General features: G+C 44.1%; 1 protein-coding gene across 1 annotated transcript in view; it reads left to right on the top strand.

Moving 5' to 3' along the window:
* The first annotated feature begins 1,550 nt into the window (after positions 1-1,550).
* Positions 1,551-24,386, top strand: part of CPEB2 (cytoplasmic polyadenylation element binding protein 2) — a 226,951-nt gene continuing 204,115 nt past the window's right edge. Inside the window, 3 exon segments of the mRNA XM_030191195.1 lie at positions 1,551-4,261; positions 12,709-12,865; positions 12,868-12,989. Of these exon segments, the coding sequence (XP_030047055.1) occupies positions 3,035-4,261; positions 12,709-12,865; positions 12,868-12,989 (1,506 nt within the window). The 5' untranslated portion in view covers positions 1,551-3,034.

The raw sequence follows: 24,386 nt of genomic DNA on the forward strand, positions 1-24,386 counted from the left end.
ACCCAACAAGGGCGAATCAGGCTTTAAGACCCCCGCATCCCCTCTAGAAGCGCCCAAGCGATCCGGGGAGCGACTCTTTACGCCCTCGCCCTCCGACGCCATATGCCACGTGGAGATAAATCGGGGAACCCCCTGCCCGCTATAAAAAGGTAAAAATTACCTGCTTTCCGCTCCGAGCTGTAACGACCTGGTGTCCCAGTGAGTAGCTGCAATGAACGTTTAAATAAACGTCGAAATAAACGCCTTTAAGGACGTTCAAAATTTTTTTTTTTTTTTAACGGAGCCAGCGGGAGGGGGGAGAAAAGGAGGGACCTGGCACCACCAGGTTTGCACTTGCTCAAAAGAGCCCTCAACCCCAGGCACTCAACAAAACCTAAAAATTAGGCTTGGAGGCCTAGCCAGAGCTGCTGCTGTGTGTGACCACCACCTGCTGAGATAGAGAACATACTGAGGAGTTTCCGGCAGCACATGACCACATATAGGGAGGCAAAAGTTTGCTCTCTATCTCCACCTGCTGGTAGATGGACACACCCCACCAGTCTATGGATTGATCAGCTTGATGATATGGAATGGGTGTCTATCATTAGTGTGTGCTAAAACGTTAGCTCACCTACAGCACGGTACAGTAAACAGGGTCCTTAGATTGTGCGCCCTCTAGGGACAGAAATACCCAGTGTACCTGAATGTAACACCTTGAGCTACTACGGAAAAAGGTGAGAAAAATCAAAATAAATAAATATTTGTCTCTCAAGGTTCCTTTTACAAAGCCGCACTAATGGTTCCAGTGTGGGAAATGCGACAAAGCCAATAGAAATGGAATGGGCTTTATTCCTATGGGCCCTGTTGCAGATAACTTGAGCTAAGCTTTAGTAAAAGACCTCCTGTAGTTATTGTGCTGTAATCACTAGCGTAGCTTTGTAAAAGGGGCCCTCAGCCTCCTTTCACAGTGTTCAGGGACCAAAGCTCTACAGGATATTGTTAAGCTGGGACGGTGCAAGGCATCCTAGGCAAACATTCAGCCTTATACCCCCCCTTTAATTAACTTTCATGTCCTTTGCCTGCAGCCCCCCAAATTTTGATAATTAAACTCAGCAATCATGTCTTTATCTACTGTCATATACTCTGTGATCATCACACAAAAATCTTATACACTTATGGGTTACAGTATTTGCTGATAGCTCTTTGTGTCTGTGTGGTAGTCGGGACCTATTGTTTTACTTTCACTACAGTTCCTTTTTGCTACCCTTGGCAGGTGCCTAGTCTGCTTAATGATTGGGCCAGCCCTATCTATAAAGAACGATGAATTAAATCATGCTTTTCTCACTTCTTTTCAGTTTAATAGATCTGCTTCACGTTCCTTTGGAGATGTGGCCTCCAGCATACGACACAGTACACCATATATGAGACGATACATTTTATCTTTTACTAATGGCATAAAAGAGCTATAGAGTTTGTACGCTTCTTTGTTCTATTATTTCCCCTAAAAATTAAAAACGTTCCTAAATTATGTAAAAAAACAGCCTGCCCCAATCAATTTAGCGCTCCCCAAAGACAGCTAGGTAGCAGCTGGTAAGAGACCGCAGTCCTCACGCCTTCAAAGATTTTGTTGCACAGCTCTGGCATTTGTTTCTACGCCCGGAGGTGCAGCACAAACAGTGCAACAGAACTTAGGCGTTCCACTGCTAGGAGAACTAGAATTGTAGGTTAAAGCGTGAATTTTGCGACAGTGACGTCAGGTTGCAGCTCTGGTCCTAGAAAACAGAAAGCGCACTCCCGACTAACACTCGCTGACTCACTCCCTTTGCGAGCGCCGTGCGTGCCCGCACCACGCCACCTGGCACTCCTAGTTAAAAACCGCCGCCGTGCCAGCCACAATTTCCCACGGCGCGAGGTGTACGTGTGCGCTCCCAGAATCTGCGTGTTACGTCATGAAAATTGAACCAGTGCTAGGGATTCTATAGCAACCATCGCTCCGTCTCCGAGTCCTCCCTCCCTCCCAGTCCCTCCCCGGCGTGATTCTGAGCGTCTGCTGCGTCAGCTACATTCAGCGTGAAGATGGGGGACCTAAAACCATAATAGCAGTAGTGTGCACGCTCACAGAGCTACTACTACCCTGCAAGATGTAAAATATTAAACAGGGAGAGGGATATAGACATCACTTGGGCATGACACAAGTAAGACGCAATTCGCTATGCAGTCACAGAACCAGTGCCTTACGTAGCAATTCGATCTGTCAGTAGGCCGCGGGTTTTTCATTTGCACCTGTAGAGGAGCGTTACGTGAAATCCGTGCGCGTGAAGTGGCGCGAATTTCTCTTCACTGTACCGTTCGCTCTAGCTGGCGGCGCGCATCCGCACTCGAATTCGCATTGGCCTGAAGGTCATGCGTGAAAGCCATTGAAAGCTATCAGACACCGGCTTAATAAAGCACCCATCACTGTGAATCGTTTGGTGGGATAATTCTATTATTATTATTATTTTTGTTAGTATTACTATGTAAGAGGTCCATTTGCAGAAGTGACGGTTAGGTTCGGGTTTTTTTTGGAAGCCTTTTGGCCTAATGAATATTAATGAGGCAGTCGAGGGCGGTGCCAAGGCAGCGCAGAGGGGCGGCGGAGGATGATGGGCGGCTGCTGGACGAATTGTGACGCGTCTGTGACGCACGTTCCGGGATTTTTAAGGTGCCGCAAGCAGAGCGGAGCCGGTATTATGAGGAGAGGGGGGGGGTAAGAAACTACTGTAAAGAACCAATGACAAAAAGGAAACAAAATGGTATAGGAAGCTGTACGATTTTAAGGAAGTAAGGAAAAACATTCTGTCCTGCAAAAGTGAATTCTTGAAACTGCTCCCTCCTCCTCCTCGCTGAAGAAAAAAAAATATATATAATTCTACAATTTTTAGACTTTTTAAAATTGTTTTTTAATTATTTTGTAATATATCTTAAAGTATTTAAAACTTTTTCCCTTATAAAAAAATATATATATTTTAAAGCTAGCTTTTTTTTGGGGAGGGGGGTTCGGTTCGGTAAGTAATAAATGGGGGATTACGGGTTCGGTTTACTGCAGACGGCGAATATTCCCAACGGTAGCGCACTCTTCGGCGGATCGGCCACCGCCGCCTTCAGATCCTCCTACACGGTCCCGGCCACCGCCGCCTCCAATCCTTCCTCCTCCCCGTTTCCGTCCGTCTCTCCCAGCGGCTTCTCGATCCCCAGTACGGCCAGCGTGTCGTCCCTCTTCCTCTCCGCGGCGGCGGCTGCTGCGCACCAGCAAAACATGCAGGATGAGCTGCTACTAGGGGTGACAACGCAGCAGCAGCAAAAACAACAACAAACGACAGAGAAAGTCTCCAACAACAACAACAGCAGCACGAAAGCCGGCCCGGGCGGCCACCAAGACTACAGCGGCGGCAAACAGCAGCAACAGTTGGGCCAGAAGAGGAAGGATTTCAGCCTGCAGCCGCAGCAGATCCCCCACCCGGACTTTAAGCAGCTCAGCCCGCATCAGCAGGTGAGCAGCATCCAGCAGGAGCTGAAAAAACAGCAGTTGCTCCCTCCTCACCAGGAGTTCAGCGGTAAACCGTCTCCGCAACAGCCGGGAGACTTCAGTCAGTACCTGTCGCCCAAGCCCGAGCACAACGGCGAACTGAGACTGGAGAGCCCCGACAAGATGCTGTCCCACTCGGCTGATGAGCTTTCTGGCACGGAGGCCAACACGGCGTCGCCTCCGTCCTCCTCTTCGTCCTCCTCCGTGAATCTGCAGGCCAAGGCCAAGATCGTCCTGGAGCCCTCGGGGAATCACCTGCTGAGCTGCGGAGGTGGGGGCCTAGGAGGCGCCGGCTTCAGTGGACTACCCAGTCAAGAGATGGCCGGTCCTCCGGCCCCGGGAGGTTCTGCCTCGCCCCCTCTGTCCGGCTGCGGCACCCCTTGGTCGGTGCAGACCTCTTCACCACCTCCGCCTGTCTCTGGTGCCCCGAACCCCAGTGGTGGCGGCCAGATCAGTGCTTTGCCAGTCCCGGAGTCGGAGAACTTCTACCCCGGGATCCCATCGTCCATCAGCCCGGCTTTTTTCCAGAGCTTCTCGCCGGTGTCGCATAATCCGTGTGCTGGGATGAACGTGCCGGGCTTCAGTAGCCCATTTTCGGCTCAGATTTCGTTACCGCAGCAGCAGCAGAGCAGGAGGTCCCCTGTCAGTCCCCAGCTCCAGCAGCACCAGCACCAGGCGGCTTTCCTGCAGCAGAGGAATTCCTACAACCACCATCAGGTAAGCTTATTTGGGGTGAGGGCCGGGGAGGAGAAGGGAAGTGGTCCTGTGTTTTATTTTATTTTTTTTATTTTTGTGCGGAGTGACAAGATGTTTGTGAGGGCAGTAGCCGTGGTGGTGACTGTTGCGGAGCAGTGAGCCCGCGGGGTGGGGCTTGCTGCCTGCCCTCTTTCATAGGTGCCTCTGTGCCAGTGGGCCGATCCCGAACCCACCACTGCCTCTGGCCTGCTCACCCACCACCTTAGGCTCCCATTCGGCAATAATCCTAAACATTGCCCTGGGTGACTGAGAAATAAAACTCAACAGTATACCAGCACAGTGGATCATCCTGTGGGGTGGGGCTGGTGGTAGCTCTGTCTATAGCTATATATACATTTATCTGATCTTTGCATATGTATATAGGTATAAAATTACATTATACTGGTATTCTGCCTCGAGCGCGAAGCAGTCTATCGGCATCAGAGTCCTTCAAACAGCAATGCATTTCTGAGCTTTCCTGGCACCTTTCTTAATCTGGTTGCTAGGGCTCCTTTCTGTTTGTACACATCACCTTTGGGAGTTAAAAGTGCTGTGAATTGGCCTGGTCATCTGCCGTATTCGTCGTGCCCCCCCCCCCCCCCCCCCCCCCCAACTCTGATGTTCGATTGCTAGTGCTGTATTCATACTATACCTGTTATGGGCTTAGATGAGGCTCTGCATAGAAGCTACTAAAATGCCTAATGATGGCAATGGTTTACGTGGAAAGATTACACAACCATTAAAAATAGTTTAAAAATCCCAAGGATTGAACCTATGGCTTTAGTTTTAACTGCTATTTGAATTTTACCTACGTGTGTGATAAGTGCACAGGCCTGTTAAAAAAATTAAAAGCCTTTGTTGCTTTCAGATTGGGTTGGTAGAGAGAATATGAAATTTATCACTTATCTCATGCATATTCACTATGGATATTCTGAAAACCTGGCTGGCTCAGTATGCCCCGAGGCCTGGATTGAGAAGCACTTTTGGGGTGTGTATTTGGGTATATTCTTAAAGGAGAGCTTATCTGTTAGTTGCATCTGTGTAACTGTCAGGTTTGGTTTTTGGTTTAAAATTCTAAAATGCATCCCTGTTTTAAACAATCCGATTAGTTCATTTTGTTTGACGTTAAATGTAGTCCAGTTAACCAGAAATTGACACTGTAACTCCCACCCTAGACTGCTTCTCCCCAATTCAGTATTGCATCAAAATGGCTTGTGCAATTTGATCTGTTGCAATATACACAGAGTTAAGTACTGTGTTCTTATCCTGAGTCTAACACAGAGAATGTCAGGGGTGGTATGAAATTGTCTTCTCCAATTGGTTAGAGCTATACAGGGTGCAAAGAACTATTACAGTATATTTTGGTAAGGTTCTGCTGTTAAAATAGCAAGTACTAGATTGACATGTGGGAAGTGGTTTTATTTTAAAGAACTGCAACAGTATCTTTTGAATTCAGGTGCTAGCCTGGCAGCATGCGGATACAGTGTTCACTTCTTAACCTGCACTCTTCAGTGCATCTCATTTATTTATGAAAGGTTTTTCTGGTAGGCATGACATGGGATAAATGCCTTACAGACTAGTCAGCCTAGACTTCTTTTTCTGTTCTAAAGTGATCATACATCAGGACCCTCTATAAACTAGAGGTTAATAAATGATTCACTACAGAAGTGTTTACAGAAATGTCACAAATCAATGTAACAATTTATATTATTTGGCATTTTTTTAAAATATAACATATTATCTCCACCTTGTTTGGTGCCTGATTTTTCTTAGGACTTTTTTTTCTTTAGGGGAACAAATTGGGAGGAAACACTGGGTCTCCATAATGGTGTAGCACATGCAACATCTAGGGTGGGTGTGGCTGGTGCTCTGTACTGCTGTTGAAACACATAAAGACATTGTGACATTTTCACTATCCTATTCCTTATTATTTGTGCCCTGTTATAGTACCTGAATTTGTTTTTATAAATGATGCTTGTGCTTGGTACTAGTAAGCACCAGCTGTTTCGTGGCTTATCAGAGTTATAAATTCATGGCATGTTCCTTGTCCTAGCTGTTTTAATGTGAAGGCCTGTGATGCAAAGGCAGACTGTTCATGGCAGAACAATCTAATGTTGTGCTTCTCCAAATTACAGGCACCGGAGCTAGGAGAAAGGTTTTCTCTGTTTTGAAAACAATTTGTTTGCAACACTATGAATAGAATATCCATTTTGAAAGCAGGGGCTGTCATTTTTTTTATAATCGAAAAGATTATATGGATATGGGTGGCAGATTTTTTTTAAAATCACCCTATTAAAATTGTAATTTTGCCATAAGCCCCTGTAATTTTTTTTTAAATCAACCATCCTTTAAAAAAAGAAAAAACAGTATTTCTGATAGTGGGAAGGTGAATTTTTATGTTGCTTGAGATTCTTGCAGTGACATAGGAAACCTATGTTTGACTACAGTACAAATGGAATTGAACAATAAGTACCATGTTAAAAAAAAAGGGGAGAGGGACTAATTTTTTTTTGTTTTTACTTTAAAAGTTCTGCAGTGTAGTGCATTGATGTATCATTGTCTTACGGGTCAAATACATTTTGCAGTCTGAGGGCACTAGGGAATATAATATGTTATTTCTGCTAGCAGATCCCTCTCAAGATTGTCTGTGCAGTGTGTTTTGCAAGGATCATCCCACCCAGAATTTTAGCAGGAAATGCTGTCTAGAGCATGGGTGTCTGCAGTAGGTTTGTTGGCTTCCTAAGGGTGTAGGAAGAAAATGCACTTATGTTATCAGGCTGTCTATCTGTGATGGGATGTATGGTGTCCTCTCCTTATCTGCACTGAGGCCCCGATGCTCAAAACTCCAGCGCTGTTCCAAATAGCACCGTAAAAGTACCGCCAGAACATCACAGAAGAAACACCCTAATGCTCAATGCCAATGAGATGCAAATATAGTCATACTCATAGCACTGAGTATTAGGGAGCTCAGTGGAAGTATTGTTCTTGGTGCACGTGCAGAAGAGTTCAGCGGTAAGCTCGGCTCCTGTGCGCATGCGCCTGGTAAAACCTGACTATGAAGCACATGTTGGTGTCTGTTTTCTGAGGCCTAAATATGTGTTTTTAACTTTTTAAAATTATTATTATTGTGTTTTGTTTTAGCTTGGACACATTTAGATGTTGGAAACAGACGCCAATGTGTGCTTTCACTTGGGTCTGCTGTTTCTCATGACCAGGGCTTGCACAGACTTCCTTCTGCTGCCAAAAGCAATCAAAACCAGCAGATTTTGCAGAAAGATTCACGAGAAATCCTCTCTTCCAGCAGCCTAATGCCTTTTCCAACCTGGTGTTATATTTTGCAGCAGTAAGGCAGTTTTGTTTCTGATGCTTTTCTAACCCATTGGAGAGGAATACAAAATGACCTCATTAACATGAGCTTGACTACGTTAGCATGCTGCTTGCGTTGTTTGTCTGTGTGCTCGTTTGTTCCCATGCTCCAGGACTCTGAGCATTCTGCGCAAGTAAATGCAGATGCTAGGATGGCGCTGGTGGCCTCTAGCACTTGTATTTACTTTTGAACATCGGGGCAGTTGCTTGGGCATCAACATATACCACTGGCAGTGTTAACTCTGGTCCTTTTAAGATAGCTGCTCTGTTTAGGCTTCATTTCTTCTCTTCCCTTTTCCCTTGCAGCCATCAACTGGGCCAGCTCATGTATTGGCTTTCTTTTGAAAATGTATTTATTAAAGAATGGCACACAAAGAAGAGCCATGTAACAAATGATACATATAACTTCCAATACAAAGGTAGCGAGGGATACAGCCAAGCAAGATAACAGAAAACTACCAAAGAGATAGTAGGGACAATAGATGTGCCCCGTTCCTATTTTATGTATAGCTTCCCCTCCCTCCCCATACTCTTCCCCCTTACTCTGTGTCCTCAGGTAAGTTAAGCGCTTTAGTCCCGGAGTGGTCCTGAAGAGCCTTCCAAAGGGCACCATGTAAGGTCATTCTGTCTCCCCCTCCCACCACCCTTTGTGCCTGGCTGGGGTTGCTGGTGGGGGGGGGGGTATGGTTTTTACAGGTAGCTGAATGGTAAGCTTGTGGCCATCTTCCTTCCTGTGTCCTTACTCATTCTGAATGTGGGACAGGCACGTTCTTTCACTCCATGTTCTGGGCCAAGATGGCCGTGCGAGTTTTGGAAGACACTGTTCTCGGGTCAGTGTTGACGCACAAACTAGGTGGAGGGTAGTAGGTTGGCAATGCAGTCGAGCTGTTCTGGGTTCAGTGCACATGGCTCTGCTCAACCTGAAACCTGTCCAGGTACAGTTCAGCCGAGCAACCTAGAAACCATCTGCAAACTTTGCTTTCCAGCCTTGTCCTATATACTGGGTCACATCAGGCTCTTCGTCTTGTGCTAGCTGCTGCCTGTCCTTTGAAAATACTTTAACTTTTCAGTTCTGATGTTTGAGATTTTATACTTCATCATGCTTTATTTCTTTTTACTTTGCCATTGCTACTACAGTACATTCTTGATTATCCAACCATCTGGCATATCTGATGGAACTCCCTGGGACATCATTTCATTTATTTCTATTAAAAATCTTTGTTTTAGAACAATTTTTGAAAATTGGGAACACTATGCTTTTCATTCTTTGAGGGGTTTATGCAGTGTTTTCCGTGTTATCCAAGTCCTGTTTAGGTCAGATAATCGAGACTGTACTGTATTTGGTGTGGTGTTTTTTTTAAATAGCACTATTAGACTTACACAGCGCTGTACATAAGAGGCAGTCCGTGCTTGACAAAGCTTGCAATCTGTTTGAGACACACATCAGAAACATATTCTCTAAGTTTATGTAATTCTAGACTTGTTATAATTTTGGTGCCATTTTTAAGATGGTGTGCAATGTATCAATATATAAAATGTACTCCTCTTAATCATATGGGGTAAACTCCAGCTTCATTGATGTTAATGTCCTTTGGTAGGTTTAGGAAGTTGGTTTTGTAGTGCAGCATCGTAAACTTGACCAGCTGAATGCCTCTGAATGTGTGCACAAACATTGGCTAGAGAAAATGTGCGTTGGTAGGTCTTCATAGATGGAGCAGTTAGGCAAAAATAAGAACAATTCCATAAAGAGTTTGGGGCTGGTGCTGCTTTGTTCACCGTATGCCAGATGTTAAAGCACCTGATGTACTGACCAGTATATGACTGGCTTCTGTTCTTTAATGCTAAATGAATTACCTTTTCAGCAGTTGTATCGTGATGTGCAGTGTAATTTTCCAGAGACCAAACTTGCAGCCCTTCCCAAACACGGAACTAGGAGTTGATTCATGCAGTGATTTGGTACAGTTTTGTCTAATGGCTGATTGATACAGATAGCATTGATGTCATTTAGTTTTCTTGTGAGGTTAGCACAGGCGGCTGCTTGTTGGAGAGCTGACATTAGCAATTGTCCTCGGTACTCAGAAAAGTTTAGGTTGCTGGTAATTAGATCAGAAGACCGTAACTAATTGTAAAATATATAAATGTTAGAGAGACTCTCTCAGGTACACCACTAATCATTTCCTATGCTAGCACTGTTATTTTGACGTAGGTGAATGTTGCCTGCACTTTCAATGTTTAAAGGGATGTCTTGAAATTGAGATGCTTTGAATGGCCATTATGTGACCTTTGGATTCTTCAGCCACTAACCATATTTATTAATCTTGTGAAACAGTTACACACAATTGATCTTTCAACACAGTATGTGCTGGGCTAGTTCTTCAATTTCTGAACGCTCATTTGCTTTAGTGGTATTCCTTTTTAAAAATGTTCCCATGTACTTCCGACAGGTATTCTGGTATTCTTCATCAGTTATTCTCCATCGCATCCTGAGATCTTTTCATCCACATTTTCTGTCCAACAGTACAGTCTTTATATAAACAGGGAGCAAAGGGTGACAAGCCCAATAATAAAGTTTTTAGTTTGGTGTTCTGTTCGTTACTTACACTAAATGTTTTCAATAATATAGAGGTCTGTGCTCCGTTCTATGCTCCTCTATCTCACTAGAGGATCTTACAAGCATTTTAAGTACAAAGATCAGAGGAACTCATCAAACATTTCTAGATGTTGACTCGCACTTGTGGTTTACCACATTGTCTACCATACTAAGTTCAACATTGTGGAACTGCACCTACCCAGGGTGGAGACTATATGCAAAGTGCTGTAATTCTTCAGGGTGTGGATAGCTTCTCTGCCAGCACACACCTTCCAGTGTCAGTCAGTTTGGAGGGGTTTTGCTTTTTTTGAGTTTTGCATGCTACCTTTTCTGGAATGATACATGCAGTGAGTCTGTTATGAAACTGTAAGGAACATTTACGTGACCCCTTCCTGGTGAGCTTAGAGTCATTTCATAACCTAAATTAGTTTGTGGTGTACATTGTGTGGACACCTAAAATGGTTGTCTTTGGGGCTCAGGTGACTTCAGAAAGTCCATGTGTTTTTAAATGGGAGGGGAGAGGAAGGCCAGTGCACCCTGAATAGTCAGAAATTCTACAGATAAGATAAAAATACCTCTTGATTTTAATTTACATTTAGAAAGCTGTTAAAATGCCATATCCTGTGATTGTGTTTCGATTGAATTTGTCATGGCTAGAAGTGACAGCCCATTAGTGCCCAACTTTCCCATATGGGATTTTATTATAGGAACATTGGGCGCTAATGGGTTAATAATGATGATGGACTTTGTGACCTCTTTCAAAGCATCTGCACTTATCTTTATTTGTATTTTAATATTATTTATATAACTTTAACACTTGAAGATTTACAAAATCTGTCCCCTCCTTTGCCCACCCCTAATATAACCACTTTATTGTATCTCAGTCACAAAATATGTTCCTAATACAGTACCCAACATCACATTTCCCCATTCAAATCGTTGCCACCATCATTTAATTAAAATGCTTGTGTTACACATTCTTCTACCAGCTGACAAAACTGCAGGTAATTAGGGCAGAATGAAACATTGGTTAAAGCATGCCACACACAGGGCCCTAGGATTTAAATCACCCCTCCCCCACCCCAATCACCACTTTCCTTTCCAATCTAATATCTGCTAAACCCAGGATCAACAAAAACTCTTCCTTCAGACCACAAATGTCTTTCAGAGAATGCAAAAGGCAAGTGGTAACCAAGTACAGGAGACAACATGGTCATAAGAGTGCAACTTGCTAATAATCTTGACTGCCATATTTTGTAAAATTGCAACCTTCTCAGTTTGTTTGAGGTAATCTTGCGTAAACTGAATTGCACTCCGGGCCAGCTCGACCACAAGGCAGACTAGGCGTTTTCATAGGCTGGTATAGTTTGGGGGATTTTACCCATCAGCTTGTCTAAAGAAGATTTCCATGCAGCTGGTGCAGGGGCCTTTGCATCCTCAGGTCCCACTCCCTCAAACTTCCTGTTTTAGAGGGGGTAGGATCCAGCAAGCCTTGAGCATGCACATATACCCGAGGCCCCATGCTAAATGTGAGGAGGTTTCTTTAAACAAGCCAATGATGGTGTTCAGTCCACCCCAAACAGGGTAGGGAAGGGGAGATGCTTGACATATCTGGGAAGGAGGGGGCATAGGGAAGGGGGTGATACTGGGCACACACAAAGTAGGGGGTCCTTGAGCCATCATTTGATGAGAGCAAATGGCTAAAAGTTTGCCTTTGGTGTCCAGTACCCTTGGGCTGGCCCTTAAAATAATACAGCCTTGTAGGTATCAGGGCTCATGCAACAGTCACCAATTAGTAGTAGAAATGCATTGCTATAACTGCCGCAACAAAAAGTTTTGTAAAAAAGAGATTTACTTACAGGTGAAATGTGACAGCCCATACACACTCCAAGATTCCTTACCCTGTTTCACCCATGGAATTGATCTCATGCTAACCAAATACCACATTCTTTACCAGGCCCTGCCCCTCACACCACCACCACAAAGTCTCTGTTCTTCTAGTGTCCAGCTTCAAAAAGTGTTCTCGAAGTCATACGCTCACATTCTCCAAACAAATATTCAACCGTTTGAAGATGTTCTTCCACCTCCATAATGAGATATAATATCTGAAAGTTATAAGCAAAAACAACCCCCCCCCCCCAAAAAAAAAACAAAAAAAAACAAAACCCAGGGCCTAATTGTGGCATTGTTAACCAGTTTCAGTGAGAGACGTATTGGTAGTTTAGAATCTGGCTGTTCTCAAATCTACTCCTCAATGTCCCCAAACCAGTCTGGTTTTGCAAGCAACAACAGAACTTAATTAGATAAATGGGCAGATATTTTGTTCTAAATGCAGATTTGCATATTTGATGCCCTGTTGCTGGACCTCTGAGGCCATATTTGAGAGGAGCTTTAACTTCTTTAAAAATATACTTTCAAGATATTACTGCAGAAGTTTCATTAACTGCTTGTTTCCTTTTATTTTCTTTTTAAGCCTCTTCTGAAGCAGTCTCCGTGGAGCAGCCATCAGGGTAGTGGCTGGAGCACAGGCGGCATGTCGTGGGGAGGAGTGCATGGGAGAGACCATCGCAGAGCAGGAAACATTGGGATTCCTGGGACTATTAACCAGATATCTCCCCTGAAGAAGCCTTTTCTGGGAATGTCATCGCCCCTCCAAAATTTACTCGTTCCACTCCATCACTAACGCCGAAACCGTGGATTGAAGACAATGTTTTCAGAACTGACAACAACAGTAACACCCTCTTACCCTTACAGGTAAGAATGGTATGTAATTCTAGTTTGGTTTTTAATACACATTTAATATGTTTAAAAATTAGAATAAGAGTTTAAATCTGTTTTAATGAATCAACTAGGTGGTTAGTAAACCTAAAATTAATTCGGCCTTGTATTCAAAAGGCTTATGTAAATCTTGGGATTCTTGGCATCAAGCAGTTATGTACAGAATTGTTTTTCTGTGCCTCTCCTGATCTCCCCTTTCATGTGCACAGTGCATTTAGAAGTTGAAATGCAGGGGCTGATTATTGAAAGTGATTTAACTGGCCAGAAACGACTCCTGGCAGGTTAAAGTACTTGTTCGGGCTAACTGCATAAGAGCTAGTCGGCCGCATAAACCCAGATATTCAGTGCCGGTGCCCAGACGTGGCCCAGCATTGAATATCCGGGAATAATGTCGCTGATAGCTAAAAGAAACATTTACTGCTGCCAGCTGAATATCTGTCCTGTAGCGTTGTAATAGCCATTTAGGTCCTGAGGAAGATCATAAGCTTGGCTCACTGGGATACCTGTAAAGGCCCTTCGAAGAGGTAATACATGAGCTTTTAAAACTTCACAGGCCTCTTCTTTAAAAGGTGTTGCAGTCTATAAAGGTTTCAAAAGCTGAGCATCTACACCATAACTGTGTTTTGCATTTCAAGGATGGGTAACTTTGTTGTTTTCTTCAGCTAGTCTTAAAAGAAAGTCTTAATTTTTTTTAAATTTCCTAAAGGATAGAAATATAGATATTCTGAGGCTTTCTTTCTGATTGGTACTAAGCAGGCTCACAAGTGTGCCATGGTACATTTGGGCAGTACTCTTGTGCTACCTTCCTCCTTTAGACTTTCAGCTTTGCTGTGATGGTGAGTATATAAAGTTGGCTAAGTTTGGCAGATACTGAAATGTCACCTTTATTAAGAAAATGCTCTCCACAAGCTCCACCAGACTTCCACTAATGTAGTTAAAAAATAGTAATTGCAGGTGGTAGGAGTGTTGCAATGTTTCCAGAAACTCTCCAGTGTTTACCTGTATCTGAGGCTGTCATTCACCTTGAAATATAGTAGAAAGTATCTTCAAATATCTTAGTACCTAGGACAGCAGGCCTGAGGAGTTGGCATTGCATTTTAAAGCTGCTGTTGGGAGGGGGGGGGGGAGAGGGAGGTGGGATGCGACTGGCTTTAAGCCGTGCTCCTCAGTTGCTTTTTTTCCGCATGAGGAACGGCAGCTGTTTACCCTGGCTCTGCTTCTTCGCCCGGGAGAGCCTTCAATGCCTGTTTATGCGGTTCTATTATATTTTTTAAAAAAAAGTTTCTCTTATTTGTTAGTTTTACTTTTTGGTCCATGTTAGGTTTCCTTTTATTTTTAGTCACGGCCGTCCCGAGGCCTGCTCGGACGGGTTTTCTCCTTTTTGTGCTTTATTTTCCACCCATGCGCATCTTTCGATTTGGCTAGGGCAGTCTTCCCTTCCATGTCATCGAAGACTCCCAGTGGCTTCAGATGCTGCTCTTGGTGCAACCGACCATCTCAGGCACTGATACCCATTTGTGGTGTATCCGGTGCCTTGAGCCTGACCATAGCCCAGCCCGTTGTGCCCTTTGCCTTTTTTATGAAGAAAAGGACAGCTGGCTCGAAGCCCAGAGAGAAAAACCGTTTGGGGCTCGGTCTGGTCCTTCGGCATCGAGGGAGGCATCGGAGTGGAGGTAGGCATGGCTGCTGAGAGACCTCGACACACTGGGAGCAGTGAGGTATCAAGTGGGTCGCCACCCGCCTCGAGGCCTCCTGCTATGCAGGCCACCTGGGACCGTCCATCATCGGACCCGACCCTGAGGAGACGTAGGGATTTGACGTCTTCCTCTTCGGCACCAAGGAGCCTCGTTGAGGTGCCTCGAGGGAAGGCTAAGAAGCACTGACAGCGCTCTCCCTTGACGCATGGTGCCGGGAGCTCCAGGGCACCAAGGACCTCGGCAACTGAGAGGCATTGACGCTGGGAGGATCGTTTCCCCTCCGTACAAGAGGTGTCAATGCGTCGGTCTCCCAGCAGTCTGGTTCCTGCTCCTGAACCCCAGGCATCTCTGCCACCGACTGCTCCCACAGCCTTTTTTTTTTGGAGAGAAGTTGGAAGATCTGATTGATCAGCGCCTTCTGCTTCCAACTCCTCAACTAGGAGGTATTTGGTGGGTCACAGAGTGCTCCGTATTCCTATTCTAGGCGTAGGTACAGTCCGGCGTCTCGCCAGCTTACTCAGGCACAGCCCCAGCTTGCTCGTTCTCGTCAATTCTGTGTGCCCAAGGCCCCTACTGCTCCCCAGCAAAAGCCAGGGATGGGCTTTTGACTGTCTACAGGAGAGTATAGCCGCCATAAGTGTCCATGCCGTACGACTTGCCAGTTGGGGGGAGGTTAATGTTTTTTCACCAAAGGTGGCCTCTCATAACCTCCGACCAGTGGGTTCTTCAAATAGTCCGGTTAGGATACACCCTCAATCTGGATTCCAAACCTCCAAATTGTCTACCAAGAGCTCATTCATTCAGCTCTCAGCACAGACAGGTACTTGCAGAGGAACTCTCCGCCCTTCTGCAGGCCCATGTGGTCGAACCCGTTCCACCAGGGGAAGAAGGGCTGGGATTTTATTCCAGGCACTTCTTGTGCAGAAGAAGATAGGAGAGATGCGTCCCATCCTAGAAGGGCCCTGAACAGATTCCTAGTCCGAGAAAAGTCCAGGATGGTTTCCCTGGTTACCCTTCTTCCCATGATTCAGGAAAACGATTGGCTATGCTCTCTGGACTTGAAGGACGCTTACACTCACATCCCAATACTTCTAGCTCATAGGAAGTATCTTCGGTTTCGTCTGGGAATGCAGCACTTCCAGTACCGCGTGCTGCCCTTTGGCCTAGCGTCAGCTCCCAGAGTGTTCACAGAATGCCTAGCGGTAGTTGCAGCGTCGCTATGCAGACTGGGAGTACATGTGTTCCCTTATCTCGAAAATTGGCTGGTGAAGAGCACCTCGGAAGATGGTGCTTGGGAGTCCATGTGGATGACTATTCAGAGTGCTGGAACTACTAGGGTTTGTAATAAAATTACCCCAAGTCCCATCTAACTCCTGTCCAAAATTGGAGTTCATTGGAGCATTGACACGAGAACGATTCCAGCTTATCTTACCAAGACCTGGCAGAGAACCTTCTGTCCCTGGTGTCCATGGTTTGAGCGTCTCAGCAGGTCACAGCTCAGCAGACGTTGAGACTCTTGGGGCACATGGCCTCCACAGTTCATGTTACACCCGTGGCATGTCTGCACATGAGATCTGCTCAGTGGACCCTAGCTTCTCATGTGGCAATCCACGGGGAATCTAGAAGATGTCATCCATGTGTCCACTGACTTTGCACGTTCTCTTCAATGGTAGACAATCAATCCAGTCTGATCATGAGACGTCCATTCCAAATTCCTCAGCCGCAGAAAGTGCTGACATCGGATGCATCTCTCCTGGGGTGGGGGGGGGGGGGGGGCTCATGTAGATGGGCTTCACACTCGGGGAGCCTGGTCCCTCTAGGAAACAGCTCTTCAGATCAACCTCCTGGAGTTCCGAGCGATCTGGAATGCTCTGAAGGCTTTGAGATCGGCTGTCCAACCAAATCATCTTGATTCAAACAGCTTGCGATGTACTACACCAACAAGCAGGGGGGACACCGGATCTCGCCTTCTGTGTCAGAAAGCTGTCCAGATGTGACTTTGGGCGCGTTGTCACGGCATGTTTCTCCAAGCCACTTGTCTGACAGTCGTAAGCAACAGTCTGGCCGACAGGCTGAGCAGGGTAATGCAACCTCATGAATGCTCACTGAATATGGGCGTAGCCAGTGAGATTTTCTGAGCATGGGGCACCCCCTTGGTGGATCTCCTTGCCACTCAACTAAACCACAAGGTCCCTCAGTTCAAGACTTCAGGCGCACGACAGACTAGCATCAGATGCCTTTCTCCTACATTGGGAAAAGGTCTTCTGTATGCATATCTTCCCATACCTCTGGTGGGGAAGACTTGTTTAAACTTAAGCAAGACCGTGGAACCATGATACTGATTGCGCCATATTGGCCGTGTCAGATTTGGTTCCCTTTCTTTTGAAGTTGTGCTCCGAAGAACCATGGCGATTGGAGTGTTTTCCGACCCTCATCAGAACAAGGGGTCACTTCTACAGCCCAACCTCCATCTCTGGCTCTCATGGCCTGGATGTTGAGCTTAGAATTTGCCTACTTGGGTCTTTCAGAGGATGTCTCCCGTCTTTTAAATGGAGGAGGTTTACCGTCTAGCAAGGCCATAGATCTCCTTTCTTGTCCTACACAGACCCTTCTTGAATATCTTCTACACTTACCAGAGTCTGGTCTAAAGACCAACTCTGTAAGGGTTCACCTCAGTGCAACTAGTGCTTATCAACATGTAGAGGGTATGCTTATCTCTGGTCAGCCATTAGTTGTTTGCTTCATGAGAGGTTTGCTCTTGTCAAAGCCCCCAGTCAAACTTCCGCCAGTGTCATAGGATCTCAGTCCACACATTCACATCACACTACTGCCTTGCGAAGGATACCCGACGTGACAGTCGGTTTGGGCAGTCGGTGCTGCAGAATCTGTTTGCGGTTTAGAATCCAACTCCACCTCCCCCCCCCCCCCCCCCCCCCCCCCAAGGCCCATTTTGTTCTGTTTCAGGCTGCATTCTCAGCTAGTTTGTATATAGTTTCAGGTTAATCTATGTTATGTCCTCGCTGTTGCGAGGCCCAGGTTTATAAAGGTACTTAGATGCCTATGTACCTTTTATAAGAAAGATATTACCTCGGATAGAATAATTTCCAGCAGCTTCCCCAAACTGAGCTACTGTTTACTTTTAACATTAAAAAAGACCTTAGTGATGTGGCAGCATAAATAGCATTCAATCTGGCAACCATTGTTCGCATTAACAGTAAAACATAAAAAAAAAAACCCCTGTTATTCGTTATTTTTATACTTCTTGAGTGATAAACTCTTCTAAGTAATCAGGATAAACTCTACAGTTCTTAAAAATGTTTCCAAACCAAACTTCTTAACATATAGGTGCTAGAGTTGCAGCTTAACTAAGTCCTGTTGAAAGTTGGCAGTTTGTCCATTAACTCGCTAAAAATGTCCACCGTGTTGTTGCATTTGGAAACTTTAATCCTCTGGCTGAAATACTATATATGTAGATGAATCCACTGTTAGTAAATAAGGAGTTTTTCGTGCAAGCACTTTCATGTAGCAGATTTGCAAACCCTGCTTCCTTTTGAAGCTCATGAACTACCATCATCACATGCAGTTTAAAGGGACCTCAGCTGTCTCATGATCATCCAGATCTACCTCTCCAAACCAGAAATTTCAGCAGGAATCCAGGTCCAAGTATCAGCCTGCCCGTCTGATTATTGCTGCCTGGATGTCTCACCACCATCTGAAACTAAATATGACCAAGACTGAGCTTCTTATCTTTCCCCCTAAACCCACCTCTCCTCTTCCCCCATTCCCTGTCTCTGTGGATAGCGATCTCATCTTCCTTGTCTCATCAGCTCGTAACCCTGGGGTCATCTGTGACTCGTCTCACTCTTTCTCTGCACATATCCAACAGACTGCTAAAACCTGTCATTTCTTTCTTTATAATATCACCAAAATTTGTCCCTTCCTTTCTGAGCACACTACCAAAACCTTATCCACACTCTTACCACCTCTCACTTAGATTACTGGAACTTGCAGGTCAATCACTAAGCCACCTCTTTCCCCTTCAAAATTCTGCTGCACGGGTTATATTCCACCAGTATCGCTATGCTCATATTAGCCCTCTCTTGAAGTCACTTCATTGGCTCCCTATCTGTTTCCGCACACAGTTCAAACTCCTCTTATTGACTTACAAGTGCATTCACTCTGCAGCTCCTCTCTCCACTCTTATCTCTCCCTACACTTCTCCCCGGGAACTCTGTTCATTGGGTAAATCTCTCTTATCTGTACCCTTTTCCTCCGCTGTCAGCTCCAGACTCCTTTCCTTTTATCTTGCTGAACCATTTGTGTGGAATAGACTTCCTGAGTCACTACGTCAAGCTCCATCTCTGGCCGTCTTCAAATCTAGGCTAAAAGCTCATAATAATTTTGAGTCACTCTGATGTGAACGAGTAGGAATAATGGTGAGACCAGGAAGTGGTAATGGCTGGGCCCTATTGCTGAGACTAGAAGGGCAATGCTAGGAGGGAGCAGAGAGGGGAGATGGGATTGAGGGGGAGAGTGCTGGACAAGAGAGGGAGGGAAGAAAATAAAAGGGAAATATAGGAAAAGTTAACCTTCCCTTATCCCCTTCCTCCCAATACAGAGCCAAGTAGATAAAAGGAAAAAAGAAGAAAAATTATTTCCCTGGCTCTCTTTTTTTTTTTTTGCTGTTGCTTAAGATTTTTGGATGTTTTCCCACCCCTGGTTACTAGTATGCCTTCACTGTGTACTGCAGCTATAGGATCCACCCTCAAGCATCTTAGTGGAGTTCTCCATGTCAATTAAGTTCTTGGCACCTCTGCTGATATTAAGATGCCAGCTCTGGATTTTATGAGATGAGAACAAGAATTTACTTCACACATCACTTTACCTGCACAGGTTTCAACCTGTTGATCTATAGATTAAAGCTTTTGATTCAACATGCACTAAACCTTTTAAAAATGGTCCGAAAAGATAGACGCACTGAGCACATCTAACAAATGGCCATTTTCGAAACAAAAAAGACGTTTCTCTGGTTCAAAAATTGCTATGTTCACCACTTGATTTTTGGACATTTTCAGCAAAATTAGATATACGACGTCATATTGAAAATGCCCCTTTTTATGTCTAATGCCATGTCCAGGGAATGATGTGATGTTACAAGGCAGTTTGATAGATACAAGGAAATTTAATAAGACAGGAGACTGCATAATGTCAAAATTTGAAGCTGGTTTCCCCCAGCAACCACCATATTGATATACCCAAAACAAACCCCTCAGACTCCCCAACTTTTCTCTTAACAGAATGCAAAACCAAGAAGGTTTAATAAAACAATATAAACCTTACAAGTTTGCTATTTTCAGTAGCATATGTGAATGTTTTGAGTCACTCAATATTGTATTTTGCAACTATTTTCAAAATAGCCACTCTACAGTTTTTCATCATTTCTTTCTGATATTACGTAATATTGCAGCCTGCTAGGGATAATGCTGACATTCATGTAGCCCTCTGTGTATAAAGATGGTCCACCCCTGTTTAACACTATTTGTTAACTAGAAACAGAGAAAAATGTAAGCAGATGAAAACCATATGGGCATTCAAGTCTGACCATCCATTCCAACTGTAGTATGAAGAGAAGACCAGGTCAGGGTTTAGCTGTCTTATCTGTATGCTGCTGATTGATGCATCTTGTGTGATTCTGGATCTGTACTGTAGAAGAGGAAAATTCTTAAAAAAGAAAAGAAAGCTATAGCAGCAAATTTTTCATATTTTTTAGTTCTTTGCACTTTCAGTCATACAAATGTTATTGCTGTCAGGGTACAGTGATTCATGACCTTAGATAAAAATTGATGGTCATGAGAAATACGTTTTTGATTTGTGAACATGGTTAAACTCTTTTGCCTTGGTTTGTCCTCTGACTCCATCAGGCTTGATTGTTGGATATGTGTGAAATAGTCCACCATGAGCAAAAGTAAACTATAAGGTCCCAGACTTGGAGTTGTGACCCTAAATGAGGTCAAAATCCTCATTTGGTGCTATGATTTAGAGGAGGAAGAAAAAATGGAAGACTGCTATCAGCCCTTACCGACTGACTGGGTGCTATAGCAGGCCTTTGCAGTGAAATTGTTGATCAGTTCTAGAAGTTAACGCAAAGTGAAGCACAGAAGAAAGGCAAGATTGGAGATATAGGAATGATTTATGTTGTAAAATGGGGTTACAGGCAAAAATATGTTAAGCAGTTTTCCTGGTATGCAAATACCTCGCTCTCTGATGAATTGGCAGCTAAGCAGTATTTTTCCATCTTGGTTCCACCAGCTTGCATGAAGATTTCCATTCGGTAGGTGTTAGAGGATGAGTTACTGCAGCTATGATGGACCCATGGTACATTGTGGGGAAGGAAGTAGGGAGTTGACACCGTGGGTTGGATAGTACCTAGTACTGAAACCACAGAGGAGGGAAGAGCTGCAATGTAGGAGCAACTAAATTTGAGTGCAAAGGGAGGACGAGAGGAAGAAAAGGTTAATAAGAAGTGAGGTGAGATGAAAAGGGACCATAAAACAAGTGGTGGAAGAGAGGGAGGAGTTTTAGAAGGAGAAAGTTGGAGAAGACTAACACAGTGGGAATGGAACGATGACGAACAAGTGCAAAACGAAGAAAAATAAGGTCATCACATGAGCATGATATTGGCAACCAAGGAAGAGGAAGTAGAATTAAGATGGATGATAAGACGGACAAGAGAAAACAGACTTAAAAAGGGTTGATATAATCATTTCCTCTTAGTTTAAATTTGGCATACATCATTTACACAGTTTTGCTGTATAGTTGTAAACTGTTGTTCGGAAATGGCTGAAAATTATTTTGCAAATTTTGCTGCAGGTGTACTTGCAACAATGAAACTATAGTGTTGAAGGAGAGAATATAAACAGGATCCACAAAGGTGGAGGAACACCAAAATCCCACGAAAAAGGTACAAAAGGAAGGAGGAAGTGGGAAACAGATAATGGCTCTTCAGAATCGGACCCAGACCCATCCAGGCGTTGGATAAGCTACTATTAATAAAGAGAGTTTATCCAATGCTTGGGTGTCTCTGGGTCTGATTCTGAAGATCTGTGATCTGTTTCCCACTTCCTCCCTCCTTTTGAAGGAGAGAATATGATCATTTAGTCTGACACAAGAAATTCCAAATTCTTTGGGAGCAGAAATAATAGCAATTGCTTTAAATATGCTGATATATTTTGTAAATGGCAAAACCCTGCCTGGATGAGGACATACAAAATGTTTCAGCAGTGCTCTTCAAATGTAGGCTAAAAGCTGCTTTTAACTCTTAACCCCTATTCACTTGTTCAGTACCCATGTCTGTTTTATCATTCCCACCTTAAGTAATTTCCCTATTGTCCTGTTTGTCTTGGTTAGATTGTAAGCTTTGTCAAGCTCTTATATGTTTAGTGTACAGCACTGCATATGTTGCTATAGAAATCAGTAGTAGTACAATGGTTCCTTCATGTAACTTGTAGCCTAAAGCAGGGGTTAGAAACTTGTAGTTTGTGCTCCTTTTTCCAGATTTAATTACAGCGAATGATCGATCATGTGCCACCACATGTTTCCTTTCTCTGCTCCTCCCCAACCACATGAAAATAAGTTGACTGGAGAGGAAGTCAGTGGGGCATTACTAGCCGCTGATGCTGGCACTTCCTGTGAGTACTGAGCAAGCACTGGAGTCTGGCGTCAGCAGCTGAAAGCATGCAGCCAAATTCCCTACTGCTCAATCAACCTGGGGGGGGGGGGGGGGGGGGGGGGGGGGCTCAGAGAGAGAACATTTTTAACTATCAGGGCTTGAGCATCCCAGCCAGAAGCATCAACCTCTTGACGTACCACAGGATTCCAACCTCTGGCCTAAATAATAGTCTTATGTTTGCATTTTTATGGGGAGTTTTAGGATTGATTATTCATTCCAACTACTCTAATTTGTTTTCAGATTGATTTTGTTTCATTATATTCTTAATATAGTGCCTTTCTGTGGTACAATCAAGGCGATTTACATATTACACACAGGTACTGTTGTCTTTTTTGTTGTACCTGGAACAATGGAGGATTGAAGTGATTTTCCCAGAGTCACAAGCAGCCACAGTTGGATTAAACCCAGTTCCCCTGGTTCTCAGCCCACTGCACTAACTATTAGGCTACTCTTCCACTCAGTCACAATATTCAGTAAATTAATGCTTTTTATTTTTGAGTGAGAAGTCATTTTTAAAATGTATTTATGTGAGAGATCTGATACTATCAAAATATATTTGGTTCTGCTCCATAAAATAACTCTCTATTTGTAAATTGAAAGTCAGTTAAACATAAAGGGCTTGATACCCCACTGACAGGAAAAAATGCCATGCATCCGTGCTCTTATACTGACACACGTTTTATTAAAAAAAAAAAGGAACCTTTTAAAACTGGCTGTAATATTCTGACTCCTCCTTCCTCAGATGCCACAGACTTAAGTGGTATGCAGCTTGTAGGTGGTGCAGTGATGGGTTTGCTGAATGCTGCAAAACCATTGGTGGACAGTGTCTTCATCTAACAGTACTTGGGGCAAAAAGACGCTTCTCTAGCTCAACAGGAAGCAAAAGGACTCTGACCCACAAGAGTTGGCATGATTTTACTTCCTCTTGTAAGACCTTATGACACGTTGCTTTGTCAGGAGAGAAAAGAATATCTGAATGCATTCTTTGTATCATATTTTGAGTTTATCTAGGCTTGCATGAGCTTTTTTTACTTGTAGCTGATCTTCCTTGTTTAGGGCCAGATGTATTAAGCATATTTCCCATAAAGAGAAAGTAAGAACACACGTGGCCCAAAAGCAAAGAGTAAATAGTGCAGTGTACATGGTGTCTGGAAAAAAACGGAACCCCAAACGCTTTTCCAAATAACCCATACGGCATAAAGCTTTTGCTAAGGGAGTTTTTTAATAAAGGTTGGATTAATATATTTTCGAAGGTCATACTAAATATTTAAACAATTGCAAAGTATTTTGAAACCATGTAAGGGGTCACATTTTTGTCTAGATATCGTGTGTTTGTGCAGTATGACTGTTAGGAACAGGAAGGAAAAATGAACCATTTTGGCTTAAGAGCCAGTAGCCACTGCAGTGTCTTGTCCATGTCTGAGGAAGCTCAGATCCTACGTGTGGATGAAATGAGCATGAACCATTAGAAAGGGAGAAGATGGAGGAAATGGCTGTAGTCAGAAGCAGAGGTGACAGGTTAGGCTAGGCAGTAGATGAGGCTGAGAATGGTAAGTAGAAAAAATAAAAGGGAAGATGAATAAGGGACCGGGGGTGGGGGAAGGAAAACAAAGAAAAGGGACTTAGGAGAGTTGCCATGTATATGAACTTCAGATGCATAAATGTTCTGAATGTGGCTTTTTATGCTTATGCTTTGCTCTGATGCAAAACTTTGTAGGCTCAGCTGTAGTGATTCTCCAAGGACAAGCAGGCTGAAATATTCTCACACATGGGTCAGCGATCCACGCCTTTCCGGGAATCGGCATAAAAGTATAGCAAAAACAAAAGATTTGCCAGAGCCTTCTGGTGTGCGTGTGCGGACTGATTTTTTCGGCCGCCGCACAAGCGCATATCTGTTTTCTTTCTTCTGTTCGAGGAGTGACAGTTTTTTCTGTGGCTTCTCTCTTC

Source organism: Microcaecilia unicolor, chromosome 2 (genome assembly GCF_901765095.1).
Source record: "Microcaecilia unicolor chromosome 2, aMicUni1.1, whole genome shotgun sequence".
In the NCBI taxonomy this organism is placed as follows: Eukaryota; Metazoa; Chordata; class Amphibia; order Gymnophiona; family Siphonopidae; genus Microcaecilia; species Microcaecilia unicolor.